This window comes from Galendromus occidentalis, unplaced genomic scaffold (genome assembly GCF_000255335.2).
Source record: "Galendromus occidentalis unplaced genomic scaffold, Mocc_1.1 scf7180000077438, whole genome shotgun sequence".
NCBI lineage: Eukaryota > Metazoa > Arthropoda > Arachnida > Mesostigmata > Phytoseiidae > Galendromus > Galendromus occidentalis.
The window spans coordinates 793,709-816,627 of record NW_003805426.1 but is presented as its reverse complement, the minus strand read 5'-3'; the positions used below and the strand labels follow the sequence as shown (position 1 = coordinate 816,627).

General features: G+C 51.6%; 3 protein-coding genes across 3 annotated transcripts; all 3 read left to right on the top strand.

Moving 5' to 3' along the window:
- The first annotated feature begins 3,256 nt into the window (after positions 1-3,256).
- LOC108863646 (uncharacterized) lies at positions 3,257-4,377 on the top strand. The gene is made up of 4 exons (XM_018639433.1): positions 3,257-3,429; positions 3,514-3,665; positions 3,900-4,029; positions 4,286-4,377. The coding sequence occupies exons 1-4, from the start codon at positions 3,369-3,371 to the stop codon at positions 4,375-4,377; spliced, it is 435 nt and encodes a 144-aa protein (XP_018494949.1). The 5' UTR covers positions 3,257-3,368.
- A 74-nt stretch (positions 4,378-4,451) lies between these two features.
- On the top strand, positions 4,452-5,870 carry LOC100908505 (uncharacterized). Its single transcript, XM_018639444.1, has 4 exons — positions 4,452-4,574; positions 4,655-4,930; positions 5,054-5,354; positions 5,463-5,870. Exons 2-4 carry the CDS (start codon positions 4,703-4,705, stop codon positions 5,696-5,698), a joined length of 765 nt encoding a protein of 254 aa, XP_018494960.1. The 5' UTR covers positions 4,452-4,574; positions 4,655-4,702; the 3' UTR covers positions 5,699-5,870.
- A 3,934-nt stretch (positions 5,871-9,804) lies between these two features.
- LOC100901588 (glycoprotein-N-acetylgalactosamine 3-beta-galactosyltransferase 1) lies at positions 9,805-22,919 on the top strand. The gene is made up of 7 exons (XM_003743040.1): positions 9,805-9,901; positions 18,562-18,666; positions 18,779-19,024; positions 20,275-20,513; positions 20,902-21,107; positions 22,105-22,339; positions 22,462-22,919. Exons 2-7 carry the CDS (start codon positions 18,576-18,578, stop codon positions 22,636-22,638), a joined length of 1,194 nt encoding a protein of 397 aa, XP_003743088.1. The 5' UTR covers positions 9,805-9,901; positions 18,562-18,575; the 3' UTR covers positions 22,639-22,919.

The window sequence follows — 22,919 nt, the reverse complement described above, 5'->3', positions numbered from 1 at the left end:
CTCTCTCTCTCTCTCTCTCGGGTCTATTGACAGGAACCTGTACTAGACAGGCCGGAGCCGGATTCGGGCCAACCTGAGTATTAGGTGGAACATGCGTTCGGGGTGATGGATGTCGACTTCAGGAAGCTCCGCTGACTTCTTGATATTGAGATCATCATACGAGCCAGCTCCAGTCCAAGCGGGAGCCTCGCACTCCTATCCGTCTACAGCCAACCCACTCCGCTCGGATATGCTGCGCCCGCTCTCTCATTCTGTGCGTTCCACCATCGCATTCTACGTTCGAGTCTTACTCCTCTATGTCTGACGATGAGTAGCCTCGATAAGGCATGGATATCTTGTCGATCTATGTCCTGGTTGGATCATTCCCCGGCATGCTAGCGGAGAACTACGATTCAGCGAGGCATTTCCGAGATCCCTACCAGCATATTTGTCTCCCGCTTAGCTGAACGGTACGAAAAAGCGCAATCTGTGAGCAAATGATTCCTGCGAGACCTTGGTCGGGCCCGGGTGATCCCCGGCGAAGTTATTCCGAACAGTGCATTCGGCGTCGGAGCTCGGAGGAATCCTGACCAGGGTGGGCATTGATTGAACATTCCGATAAGAGTTCCGGAGTCGGAGTTGAATTCTCGGCTTGTCCGACTAATTAGAGAGAATCGTCTCTCGCATCGGTGCTCATGGAGTTTATCCAGAATCGTTGGAATTCGCAGAGATCATCGACTGACTGTGGAACCAGGCACGAGGAGCTCGGTATACCGTATTTCCCTCGATCTACATGAACCTCCGAGATCAGCGAGCTCCCCCCCGCGGAACCCAGCGTCATTTCGAAGACGAGAACTCTTTCGTTCGTGTAGACGTCGGTAGATAAACAGGAGCGATCGCTTGCGTTGATTCCGATTGTTCTATTATAACTTGAAGTTCATTTATACGCAGCCCCAGCTGGGCGATCGTAGCGCAACTTGAAGCCCACGTTCATGTGATGAAGTAATTAAAGCGTGAATGTGGCAAAGACCTAAGGGATGCTGGGCCTTTTTAATTACAACGAATCAGACATTTCAATTGACCCTTCGGAACCCGTTAACTTTTTCGATTCGAACCACTCGGCGGGTTAGATGTTTGTATCTCCTATCGCACTCCTGGAAACAGATCGAGAGTGCGAATGTACCCAGGTGGATCACGATGATGCTTGAGCATCCTTAGGCATATTTTGCCAGGAGCAGCTGGAATCTAACTTAGGTCACCTAACGCCCGAGCGGCGTCGGTGCCGCGTCGTAGCGAGCACTTGAAACTTGTAAACAGGCTATTATCATAGCTGCCAAAGAGGCGCACGATACATTTGCACGGAGATAGATTCGCTCGCAAGAGCACACCTCACATGTGTAGGCCTCAGCTACGAGGAAATGTGATGGGAATCGGGAAACCTATTTGGTGCGTGGCTTCGGAGGAGTGCTCTGTTTGTCGAAGTCTCACCTACGTGCCATGTTCCTGCCGCGACTTTTCAGAGAAGCTCCAGGATTGAGCATAGTCGAACCTTAAGGACATTGAACAGGAGGAGCCGTAAAATGCCGCAGAATGAACACTCGGAATCGGACAGACTCCCGAGACCCCTGTTGGATGATGGAAAACATGCGATTTCCGTTCCTCATGAGTTATGAGTCATGAGGATAGGCTCTTAAAAGATCTCGCTGGCCTTCGACCACTCGAAGGAGTCTCCGAGGCAAGGAGCGATAGACGTATATGCCGTCAACCAATCTAAGGCACGCCTAAATCCCGCCGGAGGGATAGCGCTGTGGCCAAGCTCCAGGTCGGGAGTTTTCCCAGTATGTTGTTCTCTCCGTTGAAGATAACCCCTTTCTGTACTTTTTTCAAAAACGATACGCCTTGATGTCATGTGATGCGGACCCCGCCGGGGCTCTACTAAGATCCAGAACGCAAACCGTGAATAAGACACGGAATCGCTCCCCATTATTTCGGTTTAGGTGATGTCATGGATTGGAGCTGTGGCAGCTACAATGACGAATGATGACATCACGTGGTGGCGAACTAGAGCCAGAGAACGAGCTCTCCCTTTTCTTTTCACTTCGAGACATCGAGGGGAGCACCTCGTAGAAGCAGAGTGGCGCTTCCTATCCAACATCTTCGCGTTGTGCCCAATCAGCTTCTCGCCGAAATAGTAAAGCAAAGTTCCGCGATTCTTCGGAGCCGCTGCCTCGGCTGGGCCGTCTCGGGGGCGGATTCTTCGCTCCATGCCGGCGGTTCCTCCGATCGAGGGGAGTCTTTGGTCTTTTAAGAAAACCTTCGTATGTCTCCTAGCCGCGCTCGCCGGCGCGGCGTTCGCCGCTCGGACCGACATCGATCGGAAATCCTTCGGGAATAGCTCCGCCGAGCTTTTCCCATATCCAATTCGGCGGCTCCAACGATGGGGCGCAACAAGCATCTTCCAACGTAGCTTCGGCTACGACCAAGCGGCCCAGGCTACCAAGGCCTTCGGGACCAAGGAATCGAGTTGAAGTCGGGAAAACTTCGCTCAATCTCCCAACTCCCAACGATGCCTTCGAAAAGGGATCGGGGAGTTTCTCTCATGGTTCAGGCTCCAGCAACAAGGCCCATGCAGTCGATCTCGCTCAGCAGCAAGCTCCCACCGAACCGATAATACAGCCCGGACTAGGATTTGGATCGCCCGGTTCCGGGGCTGGAGGTCCTCCTTTCATACCGATCGGCTCTTCCTCGTCGCTCGGATCCCTCGAGCAAGGTTCGTCTGCCACGGGTTTGTCCAAAGGGCAAGTGACCTGGAACTTCAACCAAGGCCAATCTTCAGTGAAGTCTACCGGTAGCGACCAATTCCTCGCGAACAAGGAGTCTTCCGGCCAGGGAGCTCCGTCTCCCCACGCTAAAGGCAACGGTCATCAGTCATAACTCACAAGCGCAGAGCAATCAGCAAGGTCACCGAAGGGGGTCAACAAGTGACGTCGACAACCAGGGCCGATTGGACTGAACATGCAAAGGAGACAACTCGAGCTTTTGATCCGTCAACTGAGCCATCATCGGAGCGTGTCTGTGATATTTAGAAATATTTCCCTCTCCATCAATTAATGTCCAGGACATAGCTCTGCGTGATTCCTGTGAATTTGGTTCAGTGGATCGAAGGAGAAGGAGGGGGGAAGGGCATTCAACAATCCCGAATATCGCACCCGAAGGTCTGTGGGGTCAAAGAGACGGCGTTTGCTCGAGAGCCTTTCCATAGACGTATCGATACATCAGTCCAACAGTACGTGCATGTGCGTCTGCGTACATAGGCACCGTGGCCGTAGAAGCATCTGTTCTGCTCCTGTCTACCTTTAAAACCGTGAATTTCCATATCCACTGCAACCATGCATTCGGAATCAGGCTTCCTCCGTCTATTCGGTAGACTGCTTAACATGCACAACGACGGTGAGTAGGAGAAACCAGGGTTTTTCGTGCCCCGAAGGTGATTGTCAATCGGAGACATGAGTTTCCACCCTTTGTCTTCATCAGATCCGGCTCGATTTGAGCTCTTCAAAAAGAATATTCAGCAAATCATCAAGTGTGTGAATGCCTTGGAAGAGACAGCTGACATGATCGAGGATCCCGAAGAACTATATATGTTTTTAGTTCGCTCGGAAATCGGCTGTTCTGGTGTTTCCAAGGTTTGTGCGTTCCTTGATCTGGAGAGTCGAGTCATCGGAAGCTAGGAGCTGGGATATATATCCAAGAAAATATACATTGGAGCATGCTGAGCCTATCATACGTACCGCCTCCATGGTCGCCCCGATTTCTGCGGAGGATCGATTGGAATGCCTTTCGACTTGTCGACGTAGTTCTCTGAAATAAGCCGAGAGTCCTCCCTGAACTAGTGTGTTGTTTCATTCTTCCCATCATAGTCCCCGGATGAGTGCGATGGGGGGAATGGACAGGATCATCAGCCGAGAACGCCTCCGGCCTCTATTACGAGAACGCAGAAGAGCGATGCAGCAACGCAAACACAACGTCGGAGGGTCACATTCTCCTCGGGTAAGGAATCGTAGTGGGGAATTGTCAATGCGATTGAAACTGATTTACCGGCCGGTCATCTCATTCGCGATAGTAGCGGAGACTTCAGGGCGGTTCAGAAAACTGAGAATCGACACCTTCGTCTTTGGGAGAATCGACAAGTTCGTCTTTGGGAGAATCGACACCTTCGTCTTTGGGAGAAACGAAGCTTAAGCTTCGTGTTCGAAGCGGTTACCCGCTCCCACAATAATGTCTCCAAGGGCTGTATTGATTTCAGAACTCGCCGATGAACTTCGGATCACTACCAGGAGGCCTTTGCAAATCCAGAAAACCGTGAGATCAATAATTCTTGCCATTTTTTATCTATAGGATATGGACGATGCTCCGCGAAAATCCCTCGTGCTGGAGTCAAGGTCCACAACCCCTCCACTGATTAAGAATCAGGGCAAACTTTCCAGCCGACAAGAGTTGTTCGATGCTCTGATCCGAGGCCCATCGAGGAGGAAGAGGAAACTCCCGCAGAAAGTGGACGGAGCTTCTTGGGGCACTCTTTCTTCGAGCCCCCGGTAATCTAGCCTTCTTCAGAGATACCATGAGATCTCATTCTTGGGAGGAGGACGCGCTCCTGACGTTGTCTGATTTTCAGTCTCCGTCATCTCCGACGGATCCATCAGAGGAGACGCTCCATCAATCGATGGAGAGCTCGTCCAGGGCGCTTGATGGTCGCGGTGACGGTCAGGGCGAGAACGTTAAACCCGTCAATAATCAATTTTCGGTGGGAATGACGGTGTCAGACATCGCGGCTACTCCCACAACTGCGAAGCAAGTGAGAAATCTTATGAAATCTCACGCGGAACTTCACCCCGTACCGCCGAAAACACCGGAGACGGTCGCATCGGTGAAACGGCTCTCACTGCGCCCTGTGAGTACAGCCAATGCGAGTTTGGGTCGATATCTCATTTGACTTGATCATGTACCGCCGAAAAAGTTGGCGGGCAACATTCTGTTTCCTCATCTGACTTCACAAGGTTGCTCCTATCTAAAGGAAAATGCGCAATCGCCCGTGAAGGAACCAATAGCGGCTAAGAAAGACTTGGAGACCTCCACAACTCACTGCGATGTTCCCAATAAGCTATGTCAGAACACCATTCAACGCACCGGGGATCACGAGGACAAAATATCCTCTACGCCCATGGCGTCGATCCTGGGGAAGAAGGCTGCTCCGCTCAAGAGCGAGACTAGCCGCCGCCTGACTTCGACTCCCATTACGAGTCGAGGGAACTCGAGGTCGTCTCTGGCGAAAACCTCGAACCTTCCAACTACAACGAACCTCAGGTTGTCACCAAGTAAGCTCAGACCGCGAGAGAGCTTTCATTCGCAGCTCCCTCATCCCTTTCCCTTGATCCGCTACCTAATCTCCCATTCCGACCTAATAGAGGCTTCTCCGTTTTCAGAAAAACACATGCAAAAATCATCGGTGGATCAGACACCATTAAAGACCAGCCTGACAGTGAGCGCTCAGCGAGCGGCAGATGGGAAGTCGGAGAGCTCGACAATTTCGAAACTGAGGCTTCTCCACGACGGTTCAGAATATCCGGAGATGTCGCTCAGTGCCAGACGAGCTCGGAGCCATCCGAGAGCTTCTTTCCTCGAGCCATCGCTGAGAAATAAACTTCGGCGCGATAAGTGAATAGGAGGGCCATAATGGTGGCGTGGGCGAAGTTCCGAGAACTTCGTCCGAATTCATGTTTGCAAACGCATTCATCTCTTAAATAAGACGGGTAGATGGGTCGATGAACGTCGGTCTTCTGTCAAAAATCTTTCTAAGTGAATCGAGACATCTTCAAAGAATAAATTTCATACCTCTTCGACTGGATTTGTCACTCGGACGCGCAATGTTCGGATGATAAGGGGTGAGAATGACGTCCGTTCCCCCTTCCAGGCCTGAAACATGACGAGATCACTCACACGGTGCTGTCGATGGGTAGGGCCTCGATCGTAATCAGTCCCTGTAACTATGTCGTGTCCGGCTCCCAACCTCGGCCAGAGAGTACTCCACTCCGGGCGGGGCTGCTCGCCCCGACAGGTGAACCATACCTCGCAATGGAAAAAAGCGCACTGAGCCGGCACACGCTAAACTCTATTCACTGGAGTAGGCTACGTGAAGGGAGTGTCGGAGACGCGCAAGGTGGGAATCATCTACAGATAGAGGATTCATTCTACGATTTTCGAGAGGAAAGGAGTTCTGTTCTTCCACGAAAGTCCGTTCCGCTGGCTAGGTTGAAGAATCATTGTCTTCGGCGATTCATGTTCCGAATCGGAGCCGCCGATATCCCATCGATCCTCCCCTACGGTGTTACGTACACTTGAGCACCGGTCGGGAGGTTCGAAATGAACGTTGCGATGCCCATTAGACAGTGGTAGGCATGGTGAGTCACTCTCAATAAAACATCTTTCCTCGATTAGTGATTCCTAGGTTTTTCTCTGAAGGTAAGATTCTGCGGTTCTCAGTCGAGACAGATTTCGTGTAACACGAACGAACAAGACTTATGCCAGACTTTCATTGCATCCTCCCTTCTTCTCGTGCTTTCTCAATTTCCATTCCTCGCTTCTCCTCTTCCCAAGTCCAGTCAGAAGCTGGTCGGCGAGGTCGTCAAACCCGAGTCTATCGAGGACCCGGTCTATCGAAGATAACCGGTTTTTCCGAACGATCCGGTTGTGACCGACCTTCTCCATCTACGATGCGCCTTCATGCTCCTACGACTCGGATGTGAGATATCCTCTGCGACTGAGCACTGTCTGCGGAGGTCTCTCGATCTTGTTACCGCTCTCTGGAGTTTCGTTCGAGGGAAGTTTCGAGCATATTCTGTGTCTATGAGAATCATGTATGATTTGAGAGATGATGTATGATGTCGACGAAGACCTTGGGGAGAGGAGCCGATCATCCGGCAAGTGAAATCTACCTCCGACTCTAGCAAGTATGTGTCCTGTCAGAGGTCGGGCCCGGTTGTCTCGACCCGACACTCTCCGCCGGGTGTGAGCAAGAGCTCCTTACTCTGGTTAGAATTGGGGAGACAATCTAATTAATGGACGCTCGGTCGAGAGGCATACCGAAGTAGCACGCAACCGGAGCTCATGGCTGGGGATGAATTGTCAGTACGCGATGCGATACGGGCGTTCGAGCGAGCGAGTCGACAATCGAGCATAATATCGAACTCGAATAGACAGAAGCGATCAGGGTTGTCAAAGGAGCTCGCCGGGATACGCGAGGACACCGCAGCTCTATGAACTCATCCTCCCGCCTGGTTGCGTGCTCGTGAAGCCCCCGTCGCCAAATCCCGAGTCATGAGGACCGAAGAAAATGGAGGACGGATTGTGGAAATCATCCCGTCAAGTGTTATTCAAGAGTTGGATCTCAAGAGTTGGAAGAAAAAGCGATGGTTCTCCGGACCCGGACCAGCATTGGCGATAGTCGTCGTTCCGAACGCAGTATGTTCTCATAGGGATCACTTGTTCGCTGGAACACGATTATCTCAGGCATTTCTCATGGGAACCGGGCACCGGTCTTGAGGCTGAAGTTCTCCGAACGGCTATGCTGCCGGAACTCAATGACGTCTCACTCTCGACTCTCAGATCGAGTCTCGTCGGCTACGGTACTCAGCAGCCCGTATCCGGCCACATCGACCGACTTCGTCCCCGAAACAAACCGGGGATGCTCCAAGATGCGCCGGTAGAATTTCTGACTCTTGGTCTCTCGTCCAGAACCATATCGCTCAAATGATATCGATACATCGATATTTTATGACGCTCGTGAGAGGGGGAGTCTTCTTGCGCATGGCTCACTGTGACTTATCACCGCAAACGCCTCTTCGAGGGAAAAGAGATCCACAGAACCCTGGCATCTCTCACACATACTGCCAGTGAGTAGGATTCCTGAGAGAGATTTGCTGAGACGAGCCAAAGAGAAGGTTCTCCAATGCCTGCGAGAGATGATCCTCTGCTGGGAGAGATATTTAGACTGGGTACTCTGGATCACTCAGCTGACTCGTAGACTGAATGCGCGGAATATCATCATCGACATGAGTACGAGAATACAAAAAAAATGATGAGCTCTGGCTCTTAGTTAATCAGGCCGGGACCTGCGCTCCCGTTAGGGCATTTTGCCGGCAGTAGAAATGGGACCCACATCACCGACGGCGTGAGCTGCGCGGCGTCGCGCGTCGTTGCGGCCTCATCTCTGGGAGTCTTCAACGTATCTGTAAAGCACGTTTGCCCGGAAAATAGCGGACGCGCGGACCCTTTCGACACCCCGTCGCTCTAGAGATCAGGTGAACGCATTCAGGCTCTCTCATTCAGACTCGAGGATCACGATTTCTCTATCAATAAGTTACACATCTCCCAGGGAGATCTCCAGGGTGATCGTGGCGGAGCGATCGTTTTTCGATGTCTCTGTGACGTAAGGTGGTATGACTTTTCTTGAATTTGGTCAGCGCTGATGGCGAACACTGGTCAGACCTTTGGAGGGACCTGAGGAGAAAGTGCCAACTCCGCCGAAGTACGCGACGTCGACGCTACGGACAAATCGATAGGGACTGACTACCATCGACTCCGGTATCGAAACTCTCTCAGTTCTCCGATGACGATCCGCAGCGAAGGGGACAGGCGCTATCAAGTGCTTGTTCATAAGTCTTGATGCCAGCGACGTTTCTCTAGATTAAGCAGGTAATGAGAATTGTCCGACGCGACTCCATGGCATAGACGTTGTAATGTCCGGAGATTTTCCGAGGGGGGTGGAAGGAATCTCCTTGCATCAATATTTTCGACTTCGCGGCAAGCGGGAGAAGCTGTTCACCTTCTTCACGCGAGCGGCGGCAGTGAAAGCCAGGAAAGGCTCTACGCTTCGGAAACACTGCACTATCACCAAGCCGAATCGCGCTTCAAACTATCTCAGAAGTTGACAAATATCTAGAAAAGATTTATGGTTATGTGCATCCTCCCGGCGACAGGCCTCAGGTTGCGGAGCGGGAACTCCTCGCTCTTTAGGAAATGACAGCTCAGACTCCGCCTTCAATCGAGGGATATCCAGTCGCTCAAACGCCGGACTGCTCGGTCAGGCCGGCGGGAGCTCTTCTTTCCGAGCCACCCGACTTGATTCAATTGTCCCGGTGATCGCCTGGTCCAGTCTTCGTCTAGGAGGCGAAGGGCTCCTGACTGAGCCTGATCCGCGAATAATCCTCATTCGACGCTGGATCCCTTGGATCCATAGCAGAAGAGCAGCTCTGGGGAACAGAGGGAATTTCAAACGGATATCTTCCAGACTTTTTTGCGGATGTTGCGGCCCGGGCTCCGACAGTATTGTTCGATATCCTCAGGTAATCTGGACGGGCTCCATTAAAGGTCTTATTGGAGCGTCATTCGGGAGTTATTTTTACTGACGGACTATTTTCTATGCGGGAAGGAATTCTGTCTGATGCAATAGAACATAGAACACGGTGTTCTTGGCCGGTGAGAGCATTCATTGCTGATTCTCCGACGGATTTTCGCTGCCGGAGCGAATATTCAGATGAAGTCGTTCCTTACGTTGTTCGATGGTGTGACTGGGAGCATCGCGAGGTTCTCAACCAGCACGTGGTTTCGCTACGAACTTCTCCGATCATTGGGAGCGGGCAGGTTGCGCATGCGCGCTTGAGGGCTAACGAACGAAGCAGCCAACCATCCAGCTACCGAGGCTCTCAGTCGGTTGGATGGGAGAGAAGTGGCCGCAGCCGCAGCAGCATCAACAACACATGAGAGGAATCCTTCTCTTCTGATGGCGGCTCTATCCACAGAGGGTTTGTGACCACGGTCCTGAGCTGTGTGTTTCAATCAGCTGCTCGGAATGCGTTGAATTCAGGTGAGGTCCTTTGACTCGAGGTACTCTGGGAGGAAATAATTCCGTCTACACTGTAGACTATAGACCACCAAAATTCAGAGAGTACATTCTACTTCTCGCGCTGGAATTGTTTCTCTGTGCAAAGACAGACTGAGCGGATACCAGAACCCCGTGCGACCGGCATGACGGGGGGAAGTACGATCCATGAAATATTTCGAGCGCGAATGACCGTATTGTGGGCTTCGCCCACGGGTTCGAAGGGAGGGATCGTGGAAACAGGAGTTTTTCCGGGAATTTACTTCCTGACCCCGAGTCAAATCATGGAGTTCGCATTCCCTACACGATGACAGTTTCACCTCATCCCGCTCGGGAGGCCTGGACACAGGATTGGGTGTTGTTGTCGTCCTCGATGCAAAATCTCTGAACGAAAGAGAGCACCTGGAGGAAGGGCGATCTACGAGGAAATTTCCCCCTACATTATTCTTGAATTGAAAACCCTCTTTGATGCGAGAATCGGATCTTCTATGAGCTCTGAATAAGCACGAGAGGTGATGTAAGAGACTCCGTGCTCGATGTCTCGGAAAGGGAGCATAATCGGATTGAGATCCCTGCTGAAGGATCAATTGGGAAGGTGATGTTTCCCCGCACATCCGTAAACCTCAATGAAAATCCTACGCCAACTCCTCTAATGAGAAAAACCTTGGGCTGGGGACTTGAACTTTTTCAATTTCGGATCGTTTCCGTGGGGAAGCTCATCTCTCTGTATGAGCGTGGGATCCACAACCGATTCGAAGCGGTGATTACGATCGTGTTTTTCCTTTTACCGGAGTGGCTTTTCTGCATAATTCTGTGATCTGCAATGCGATGGCGAACTTCGCACATCTCCGGAGCGTTGTCTCATTTCCCTGCATCACCAGTCGGGATGCAAGGTTCGATGGAAAACTACATGAGAGAGTTCGGTGGTCGCGATCCGGCGGTTTCCAGTAGAATCGAGAGAGGGCAGTGGAACGATCTCCGGGGTATTTATCCCATGTACGTGGAACATCAGCTGTGCGAGTTTCCTTTGCACAGAGAACGTGCATTAAAACTCGGAGTGTATTGCATTTGGCGTTCGATATTAGACGGAAGAGGACGGAACTTTCCTGAACTTGACACGCGTGAATGAGCTCTCGAAGTTCCGAGCCGGCTAGGTTCGTCAGCAGGAAAGTAGAGTGTCACAAACCACGTGCCCATGCGTCGTTTCGCTTTCTCAAGATGATTCCTGATTATTCGGAGAACGGAAAACGATCATCAAAAGGAGGATGATGTGTCCCAAGACTTGCGCAAGGCAATCGTGGCCGAAACATGGCGTTCCCCGCGTGGTCATCCACGGATCCCGCGGTCGGAGTTTCTCGAGCCTGCACGGCTTTCTGAGCGTCATGAGATCTAGCGATGGGGGATTCAGCATTCGTGTTTCGTCTGCTTCGCGTCGAGCTGATTGTGAGTTCGATGCTTTCTGAAGCACTGAAAGAATCGCTGAGATGTACCTCGACCATTCATGGTCTACTGTCGCAGAGCCCGGCAACCTCATCCATGCTACGCGCAACGTCGGGAGTGCGTGAAGCCGACGTGCCCTTCTTCGCATTGACTCCCGGCTTGCTTATTCGGGGACTCATTTCGGCAGGCATCCCGTAATCATTTATTGCTTTCTCGATAGCGCTTCGATGCAGGATTGGTCACGATCTTAACGAAGCAGCTTGATGTTCGCTTAGGAGCTCCTCGTAAACCTCTCGCCCAGCGTTACGACGCTGCAGAAAAAGTAAGAAAGCTATCCAGATACGTCCGAGTATCGAGCGGAGGGAAAGAAGACCGAATCTCATCGGCAGAGAGAAAGGAAAGTGGATATATCAGAAATGAGGAAGGGAAAAAACTGCGACTCTGCCACCACGTTGCATCTGGTAACAGCTGCTTCTGAGTGCCGACGGAAAGCCTTCTCCTCGTATGGATTGATTCATTATTATCGATCGAACGCATCGCTCTCGGCCACCCTCCATAAACGTCCGATCTGATGAATCGCCAGCGTTCGGTGTCACTCATTGGAGACATCGAAACAACACGGACGGACTCACGCATGCAGCTCGCGTAACTCTCCTTTATTTATTATTACTCAACCAGCGACAGAATAATCACCGGGAGCCGGCGGCTGACAAAAGCGTCTCGGCCGGCCGGCCGGCCCTCCCACCGTTTGGTCCCCTCGGTCTTCGTCGGTTTCTCCGCCGTTTGTCTTTGAGTGGATGTCTTTTTTTCGTTCGAGCCTTGCCTCGCATCTTGTTGTCGTGTCCGCTTTTGTCTCGCAGCGAGTCAATGCAAAACCCAGACGTGGTGTTTATTTTGCTTTTTGATGCTTCCAATAACGACCACGCCGCAAGCTGATGCGGCGGGACAGCACTGGCGAATTCGGCTAGTTGGGACCGAGTAGACGAACATCTTCGGGGTAGCGCACTACTTGATGACTTGAGGATCACGTTGATGGGGATCATCCGACTGATGGCAGTCAGGACGTCGCCTGATGATAATTGTCACGATGGCAGAATCGGTCCGGAGTGATGGCAAGACTCCTCGACCACGACGATTCGAACGACCGGACTCCGAGCGAAAGACTCCGAAGATTTCGGACCACACAAACTGACACAGCGACGACGGCACCGACAAACGATTCTTTTTGTTCCATTCGCTTCTGGGTGATTTCTGTTTCGGGAAGCTGTGCCGTGGAATGGGATCCGAGCAGAATTGCTCCTTCATTTTTCTCTCCCCAAGGCATTCTTGAAAACGATGGATCCGTCATGCATGGATGCACTTCAATTTCCGAGGAGTCATCTATAGTCTTGAAGCATCCCTGACCTCAAAGAGCCGTCAGATCCTCCTCCCATAGCGGTATAATATGACTTCAGTCCCGCATGGGACTTGAGCCCGGCAATGCTGCAGATGTCTGTCTCGAAGCGGGAGAGTCGGCGTGAATCGATCCGAAAATTCTACCTGCATGCGTCTTCGTCGACCTTTCGACAGCGTTGTGCTCCGATTCGTCAAGCCGAGAACGCGGCTCCGATTCTTCCGATTCGTATGGAGTAGTTTCCACTGAAAAAGGAACTTTCGCTCTTTACTTCGCCCAAGTGCGCTCAGAAATATTGACGGACCAAAGGGAACCAGGGGACCAGGCTGCTCCCTGGAGACCTTGGCTTTCGAATGAAGAGTTCGCTCGCTTGGCATGTATCTCTCGATGCTTGCTGCTTCGTATTGGAGCCTAATGGGCGCGATTATGCACAACGAAATCGTGACTCTGGAAAGCTAACGACACTTTGAGACGTTTTCGGAATTCATTCTGAGAAGCACCGCCGAGGGTTGAGCTAACCTTCCTCTTCAATTAGGAACCTTCATTCCTGGTTTCTATTCTACCCGGCGAACAGTAAACCGATAAGAGACTAGGAGTTGATCCGAAAGGATGGGCAAGTTCGATCGAAGGTGATAGTTCAGGAGGCTGTCGACATTCATGATACCAATGAGAGGCCGCAAATTCATTGTGTTCCGGAAGCTCTGCCGACGACGCGTCTCTACTCGCGAATGACTGACTATCCATTATTATGAACGAGTTGTCTGTGCAGTCGAAGGGGAGTGCATCAGGCGGGATTTCTGAACGCCCCCTCCTTGCTCCACGTAATTTGGTTGCTGCGGCACTAAGCGACCCATCTCAGCCAAACTCCCGTGTCACGAGTGTTCGCGGGAGATAGGCCACGAACCGGCAGTCTGTCTTCTGTCACGGATCCTGCAGAATAAATCGTGGAATCGGGCCCCAATTTCTCGCCGTCCGTATATTCGAACGTTTCCTAGGGTGACTGATCGAATGAGTGACGCTCTCTCACGGCCGAGTCGCTATCTCAGAATAAACTCCGGCCAAGTTCCCCTCGAGATTCTTGGATAGACTTCTGCTGAGATCGATCGATGTAGACCACAGTCTTCCAGGGATGGAGAGGCTGAGCGATGCACAAGACCATCACGAACCGGTAGTCGGAGCTAAGTCAACATCGCTCCGTAGAATTGCTATGAACAATACTTGCCCCCTCGAGGAGGAGAAGGCGGTCCAAAGTCGGCGTTTAACGCCGCTCCGGATGCTGTAAGGATGCTTTGGAGGGGCCCCTTGCCGCCAGTCAGACATCAACGAGGAAAAATTTCTTCCCCGGCGACTGGATTTCTTCTGTAGGGTGCGCAGATTTTCTATGGAGAAACAGTGAGGTTTCGGCCTCTGAGCACGATTATGTTCTTCGGTTTGAAAAATTCACAACTTCACGCTCATAATTATCGCTCGATCGGGATCGATCTCCGTTCGAGCTTCGACAACGTAAGCAGAAAATCCGCAGCTCATCCGGCCAATTCGAATACTGGTTGGGAACTCGAAATTTTGCTCCGACTCCATAGAAGATCGGCTTTTTTTCTGCAATCGAATTTTCTGCGAAAGCAGCATCGTCATGCGCTCGTCTTTATTTGGTTTACATAACGCTCGAAGCGAAATTGTGTCGACTGATCGAGTGTGTGTAACGGTGACAGATGAACAGTCGCGTTCCGCTTTCCTGGTCAACCCATTAAAATAACCCACTTTTCGCCGGTTTTCGGGCCTTTTCCCCAGCTCCTGCCTCTCTTCTGGCATCGTTTGAAAAGGTGAAAGTATCAACGCTTATCGCAGTATCGACATATCACGAATCGATACATCGCTCTATGTGACCGGGACTGGAGGTATTGAAGTTGAAATGACAAACTCGCACTGACACGAGACGCGAAGTAGCGTATTTACGCGTTTCTTTCGGGGTCGTGTCTAAAAATCTGCTACACTTTCTGAATGTTTCGCGCCACAGCGTCTCTCAGGAGACGATCTTTTGTTTCACCGCTCCGATCTGCGGATCGTTCGTCGCGCGTTCAGTCGTTTATACCGTCTACTAGGCTCGGGAATTCATCAGATCGAAAAATGCCAACGATAAAGCGGCTAAGAACGCGCACCAGGAGTCTGTGAATGTTACTGAAGTTGAACAGCGGGACTGCTGCGACACTGATGTCTAAAATGTCCTTGTCTCGGGGCTCATGGGACTAAAGTCATAGTAGAGTGGTTCCAGCCATGAGTGCACAGCTCTAATGAATACCGCCGACAAAGCGCATCTGTCGTTTCCCTCTAATCCTACCAGTCGTTGAACAATCGAACATTCAATCGTGGAAGTCGATCCCCGATGACTTTCTGCAGCCTAGACGCGTTTTGCGTACGGAGACAGAAGAATGGGTGCGCTTCGAGCGTGGAGTGTGGGAGTTGACCGGGTCAAAAGCGACTTCTGGTTTATAGTGCACGTTATGACGTCAAGGGACGTGCTCGCTTAGAATATTCCGCTTGCTTAGGGTTGTTTTCGCCGAGCGAATTAGTCAGCCAGATAGACATCGGAGCTTGATGCTAATCCAGATCAGAGGCGCGTGGGCCAGCGAGCGGAATTATTCTATCTACCTCGAGCCGAGTGCACACAGGAAGTCGCGACTCGGTTTCGGACCTTTAAAAGCTCGGGCCTCACTTTTTCGTCACGTTCTCTATGAAGCGTGCCCTTTTGGCTCTTGGGCAACACGTTGGCCACAGAGACACACGGCGAATCTGACGTGTAGTTTCTGTCACTAGGAAATACTCTGACGGGCATTGACCAATGTCGCCTGTCCGATACAAACAGAAAGATCGCTGCCGATGACAGTTAGATTGTGGCGTCCGGATAGGGGAAATGGGCTCGTGATGCTTTTTTCAAAGCAACCTGATCACCCGACAGTTTCTCGCCGCCGGATCTGGACCCGACTGCGTCGTGCTTCCGCTTCATAGGTCTCGGGAGCCGCTATCAAACAGAAAATCAGCGGGAAAAGTTTCTAGATCAAGCGCGCACAAAATTCTGACGAGAGTGAAACCCGTCCGCTGACTCCGATTTCGGCGAGTGGTAAAGCTTTCTGGGGACAGAATCGGAACCCTCGAGCTGCACTCGACAAGACCGCGGGCTGCCTGCGATCATCTGTCCGCCTGAGGCTTCCGGTGATCTACTCCGATCGAAGAGATGAAGTCGGCAGCGCATCCGGTGCAAGTGATCGGCTATCTGCCCCTTGGAGAACGCTCTCAGCTCTCGTGTACCTCTCGACAATCTCCATTGCCCGGAGCGCGACGACCGTTTTTTTTTCCGATCGACCTTGAAGTGGGCGGAGGCTCGGACGTTTTTGCCCGAGTACACATCTGATGTACGTCTGATGCGACCTGTAATTACAAGTCCGCACAGTCAAAGCAACAGGAACTGGAACGTGAAAGTCAGAATGAGAGACACAGATTCCGATTCGACGTCACGTCGTGACCGATTTAGTCGACCTATCGCACTCCATTGTGAGCCCGGGGATGATCATTCCTCTTCCCCGGAGCAGAGAATTTCTCTCCTCGCTCTGGCCTCGGGCATTGAGGGGATCCTGGCTCCAAGCCCGTAGAGATGAGCCCCTCACTGAACGAGGCTAGAGTTCCAGCTCCACTTCAGATATCATCAAATCGATCCGGTATCTGCTTCGCTGCTTCTCCATCTAATTGAAGTGAGAGTCCGCCTCTATGATGTGTACTTTGAATGCCGCGGCGTGTTTAAAAGGATTTCGGACCCCACGGCAGTTCGATGCTCCTACGTCACAAAGTTCGATCCGGTCGCGCTAGATCGGAGTCGAAAGAAGGATCCCAGATATTCCTCTCAGCATGCCATTGAGGGGGTGTACTGCGGAATTCACGGAGCGGCTCGACCGCGGCTGTCCCGGTACTCACATGAAATTATTGCAGTTGCACATTGGCGTCACGGGAATTCATGGCATGCTATTTCTGTACGTTGTTGCCTCCACGGCCCTCCTTAGTCACCAATGACAATCGTGATAGAGCCTCAGCCCGCTTATCCCATAAAGCAACAGTCGGAAACGGTGGGATCTTCGAGAGACGTCGGACATTGAGTCTTGTTAATCTCGTGAGGCTTTTTCCCGTGTTTGCATATCGCGGCATAACTCTTAAGTGGGTTTTCGCGTCTCTGATCGGAAGTAAAGTTTCCAAACTTTGCTTCCCGCCGATGCTCTTCCTCGCACGCAGACGATTCCCTCTGGTGGATTATCAGAAATATTTGCGGGAGCGATTTTTCGAAATCATTCGTTGACGCTGCTAGGAGTTTCCTGGCTTGATTGGGGGAACCTTGCAACCCCAGGACGATCATGGAGCGGAACCTCGTATTTTCCAATGCTATGACCGACGTTCAGGCTCATCGTGGCGTAGACGATGCGTGTGAAATGCGACTATGGCAGTCTGCAACCGTTTTCGGAAGTCCATATAGGAATCTTTTGTGTTCTATCGTTTGATCATGCTCCGATGTTGCCTCGCCGGTCATTCCGTAGGAATAAACGAGAGTTGTCGGAATAAAAATATTCGTCATAAACAGCCGAAATTCCTTCCTGGAATCGATATCGCGGCAAGCCATATCGAGGGATGAGTAAGTGACGGACCCCCGTCTCGACAAGGAAGAGTGAGTCGGTGATATGCTTCTCTACATATCTATGGTTTCACACGATGCCCTGCTACGATTGAAGGCGGTTTCGAGCCTGTGATTCCGTTGGAAATCGAGCGTTGAAAAATCTCCGATTCGCGCCTTCTGAAAACGAATATTTCCCGATGCTCATGTAAACACTCGGGAACAGCAGCTGTATGATTGATGCTTGGAACGGTAGCAAAAGTCTGAGAGGTTTTTGACGTCAGCAAGATTCATTGTTGCTCCGGAATGCTTCGAAAAATGAGCATGGCCGCCGCTCGGAAGTCAACGCGCGAATCCCGCGATTCATGAATCATTTCCTTATCGGAGGAAGTTCTGATGTGGAGAAAATCACGGGATCCCTGGCGACTTATGGAACTATGAACTATCCTGCCGCGCAGTACATGAGGCAACTGTGCGTGGCGTGCCAGGTCGGTCGAGAAACCGCGATGAGCGACACGCGAATAATCACTCGTGTGCGAGCCTAGATACTCAATCTCAGAGCTTTCACTACGGCCGCGAGCTCTGTCTTCAGAATCGGGCGTCTCTCCGTCGAAAATCACATCTGATAGATCAATGAGAGTCTTATTCACACGTCTACGAAGGACGTCCAGGCGGCAACTCTCGGCTCTTTTGAACCGATCGGAATGCACGACAAGCCTCGATCGAAGAGGAATGCTACGCTTATCAGCCAATGCAACTGGTCAAACTCGGGCTTTGTTGTCGCTTTCTGTAGGACAAAGGAATGAATGATTCTGTTGACGGCGTTCCGTGGGGGATGAAGAGCAGGCAGGACACGTCTCCATCGCGGTAGAATTTCGGATGTTCATTCTTTTCCTTCCGCCTTCGAGTAATGAAATCGGCCGCGCCTTACTCGCCCATTCGCTGGAGCGTGACGATCGGTTCACGTGCGAAATCGCGGTTTCTCATTGTTGAGCTCGCGAATCGACCGACCTTGTCGACGATGGCGCTCTGAGGGTAAACTCCGTTATTGTTCCCTGTATCTCGCGTTCTGATACAGAGTAACTAGGTGCTCACGTCTCGGGCATCGATCTGATTGTCGTTTGCCTGCGGAGGGGTCATGCTTTCTTCTTCCTGCCTTTACAGTGGCATCAGACGCGATGAAGTGCGTGAAGTTCGTCGACGTGGAGCGCGCTCTCGGCGGTCATCGCCTCCTCCAGCCGAAGAACTTCATAACGACCCTGTGTGTAGGTGAGTGAAGTCGTCTCCGTCCCCAGTGAACGGAGCGCTCCGTTGAGGCTCTGTTCCCCGAGCCCGTTCCATCTTGGTCACGACCCGATAACTGATGAGACACTTTTTACAGGCATCTTATTCGGCTTCGGAACCGCCTATGTAGCTCTCTGCGTCATCTCGCTGCGGCCTATCGGTCCGATCTCAAATGCAATTCTACCGGCCATGTCCGGAGACATGGCAACCAGTGTGCCCGCGCGAAGATCTCTAGTTTTTCCACGCTCTGTATATCAGCACATCAGCGATCCACACGCCGGAAACTCCCTTCACATGGAGGAGGACGCTCCGGAATCACCAGTCAGTCTCCACGACCATGGAGGTTGGTTCAAAGGATATTCGAAAGTCTCATACTGCGGAACGAGTCCTGCTTTCCGATGTCCGGAAAACAATATTATTCATGTTATGGAATGTCGCCTGGATGCGATCGCCAGGGATGACGATATCGATGACATTTCCTCCATGATATCAATGTGAAGCATTCTGTGAAATGGCTTCGAGTCCTGGACAGCCCTGCTTGTCACCGCTATTGTGTTCTGCCTCGACTATTCCGTCAGGCGCGAGCATGTTCCAAATCAACATCACCGTAAGCGTCGCGTCGTCGTCAGTGCCACAAACCACGATTGTTGTGCCCAAAGCCCAGCTCGGACGGTGATTGCCCGCTCTTGGCAGGAAGGGCTCATAGCGATTCGATCTCGAATCGAGCAAGCTCTTGCACCACTCGCATATCTTTGATTGGCGACGGACTGCGTCCGAGCACCCCAACTCCGTGTTCGCGAGAATCATGTGAACCACCGAGGCTCGAGTAGAAAATTACTATTATTGGCCGTCGATCGCGTTCCTATTTTCGGAGAGACCGACGATGCGCCTTTCAGGACTTGCGAGAGGAATCCGTCTTGTCATTCTGCCAGAGCTCCACTATTGTCTAGCTCGTGCATGACGCTCATGTCGGACTGTCACATGGGTCGAGTTTTCGATCCGTCCGCCGACTACTTTTCGGACGCTTGGCTGATTCCTCGACTGGGAGGCTTCGGAGCCGAGTGACTTATCGGCCGGGCGAAAGAGCTGGCGTTTCTGCGGCATGACGTGCGGATTTCGTTCCTGTCAGAAGGACAGGGCCACCGGGAAGACCGGTAACAGTATTCCATCGATTCCGCTGAAAACACAGGAAGCCGCGACGTATCGTCTAGCGAGACCATGGGGATCGCAACGACTGAACCTGAAAAAAAGTCGACGCTGGAACCGTCCACGAAGAACTTCAGTGGAGAATTCGACCTCGAAGATGGAGCCGGGAGTCCCTGATGCCAGAGATCTCGGATGACCCTGTAGTTTGACCTCGCCGCGCTGATTCCGTCTACGGTGATAAAACGACCGGAATAATTGTTGACTAATTATATTTGGCCAGACATAATATAATGATGTTCACAAAGAGAGTCGAGCGCACCGAACGGGTTTCGAATGAGCCCCAAGTACCAGGTCTTGTATTTTGCGATCATCGACGATCGCATTCCCGAACAACGCGAAATTGGTCCGCTAGATATCGCTTGCATTAAATATTTCTCTCCTCCACAGATCACGGAGATATCGCCAAAGATCTAGCCAAGAAGGTCCGTCTTCTGTGTTTCGTTCTCACGTCCCCACAGACCCACTGGTCAAAAGCCGCTCACGTGAAAGCAACGTGGGGGAGACGCTGTGATCATCTGCTGTTCATGAGTTCTGTCAAAGACGACAAGCTGCCTTCGATTGCGCTCCCTATCGGCCACGAGGACCGAGAGCATCTGTGGGAGAAAACGAAACTATCCCTCAGTGAGGTTCGTGATTTCGTAGGAGGTTGACTATTCTGATTTTGAATGGAAGACATTTCGGGCTCTTCAAGTTCCATACCGATTCCGAAGAGGCGCCAGACAGGAGGATCCTAGTCGAATAGCAAAAGCTTCGTAACGGCGATGAATCTTATGATATCGGGCCAGGTCTGCCCTTGGATAATTCAAGCTAGCGTTCGATAGGGATCCCTCACGAATCCGCTTCGCACTGGATATCGGCGATCGATGCATGCATGCCTGTCCGTTCTCTTAGCGACACTCGGAGCATCGCTGAATCGTTCGCATGCGCTTCCATGGAGCTGTGCATTTAAGCGATGACAATCTTCCACGCGAATCGGTACGGGCCCCGACTAAGATGTTTGTTCGCTGTTCCCAGATTTACGACAACTATCGCGACAAAGCGGAGTGGTTTCTCAAAGCGGACGACGACACTTACATCGTGGTCGAGAATCTCCGCTATTTCCTCAGCGGCCAGAACTCGTCTGATCCCATTTATTTCGGACATCGGTTCCGTCCCTTCGTGCCGCAGGGTTACATGAGTGGCGGCGCTGGCTACGTGATGTCAAAGGAAGCACTTAGGAGGTGAGATTCGGTTTCATACCTGATATCGGAGTGCCGAAAAATCTACTGGCTATCCGAGAAATCTTCCTGGATGAGAGAACCCGATTCAACGAAAGCTAGAGAATCCGGAGCGAAGGAAATATAAGGCTTCAGGACACGCAACACATTAAGCATATGTCGCGTGATCCCGGCTCGCTAATCACCTTCGGCCAGAGCCTCGAAGTCCGCGGGCCACTGAGATCTCGGAACGCGTTCTTTGTTTCGAAAGTCTGGTCGGATCGAGGCGCGGACCCTGCACTAAGAATGGCTTTCCCTACGGAGAGGAGTATCCGATGCCTGGGCTTGCTACATTTTTTTCCCTCGGCCCCATGGGAGGGTTCTAAATATAGCAGGGAAGTTGCCCGATTCAGAACTTCCTCAGTGGACGTTACCCGATCACTCGCGAAGGATCTCTGTATGCTCACAAAGCCATGGCTCTATCTCTGACAATCGGGAGGCCTGGGACGTATATGTACGATTGCATTGAGGGTTTGTTATCGGTCGCGGGTATCCTTAATATAGCCGAGGAGCTCGCTGTTGGGCAGATTGCTACCAAGAAAACATCAACATATCCCATCTGGGAACCATATCGATCGCAAGAGATGCTTGTCCATATAAAGCCTTCTTGGGAAGTCGCGAGATTTGGAGCGCTCATAATTGACCCCCTCTCCCGATTTTCTTTGATCGGAGTCGCGACTTGAGCTCTGCTTCGGCCATTCGCGTGTCGATTTTTCCGGAGCAGATTTATGTTACGATCATGGATAACGAGCGCTTCCTGCTCATAATCACGACCTGTCTGCTCAGAAGTATGTTATCTACGATATGTCATTCCTGTCTTCATTGGGAAGAGTGCGTCGGGAGACTGAAGGACTGCTATCGACTTGGCGTCGCGACTCAGCTATTGATTGGACAATCCATCGACCATTGGGTCCACGAGATTCGTGATGGGATTCTAAAATCGAATTTTGCGAATCCTCAGATTTGTTGAAGACGGCTTACGGAATGAAAACACCAAATGCCGCCGCGATCACAAAGGAGCTGAGGATGTTGAGCTGGGAAAGTGTTTCTACGACCTGGGGATCGCGGCAGGTGATTCCCGCGACGAAGGAGGTCGCGGGAGATTTTTCCCTCTCGCGCCCGAAGCTCACATCATACCGGGCCACATGCCGCCAGATTTCTGGTTCTGGAACTACACCTACTACCCTGCAAAAAATGTTCGTATCCTTCGCTCCCCGCTCCCCCCTCCGGGAGGGGACTCGAAAATAAATTGCATCACCCCAGTTTCGACCGACCGCTCGACCGATTCTTCAATTAACTGACCATTCTCTCGTTACAGGGCATGGATTGTTGCTCCGACACGGCGATATCATTCCACTATGTATCACCGAACATGATGTATATCATGGAGTATTTATTGTATCACTTGCGACCTTTCGGCGTCGATCACTATATCGCACCTGTCGATAATCCACTGCGAGGTGACCCGAAGGACAGCGTTCAACTCAAATCGTGATGAAAGTCATCGGAAGCAATTCCGTTTTTCATGTTGTAAAGCAACAGAAACATACGTGCAACTAGTCCAAACTTAAAAGCCAACATCAAACAATTGTGCTCGCAAGTCATCGAGTTTCGGGTTCCTCTCGATTCCCCCCGAAGGGATGAGAAGATGCGAGCGAGAGAGACAGTGAAAATGTCTTTCGGAGAGAAATGACCAGAGAGTATTGGTTCTGCTCCTGAACTCGATTTTCAGTTCGAGAATCCCTTACGGGATTCGGGCGGAGGAACGTGGTTCGG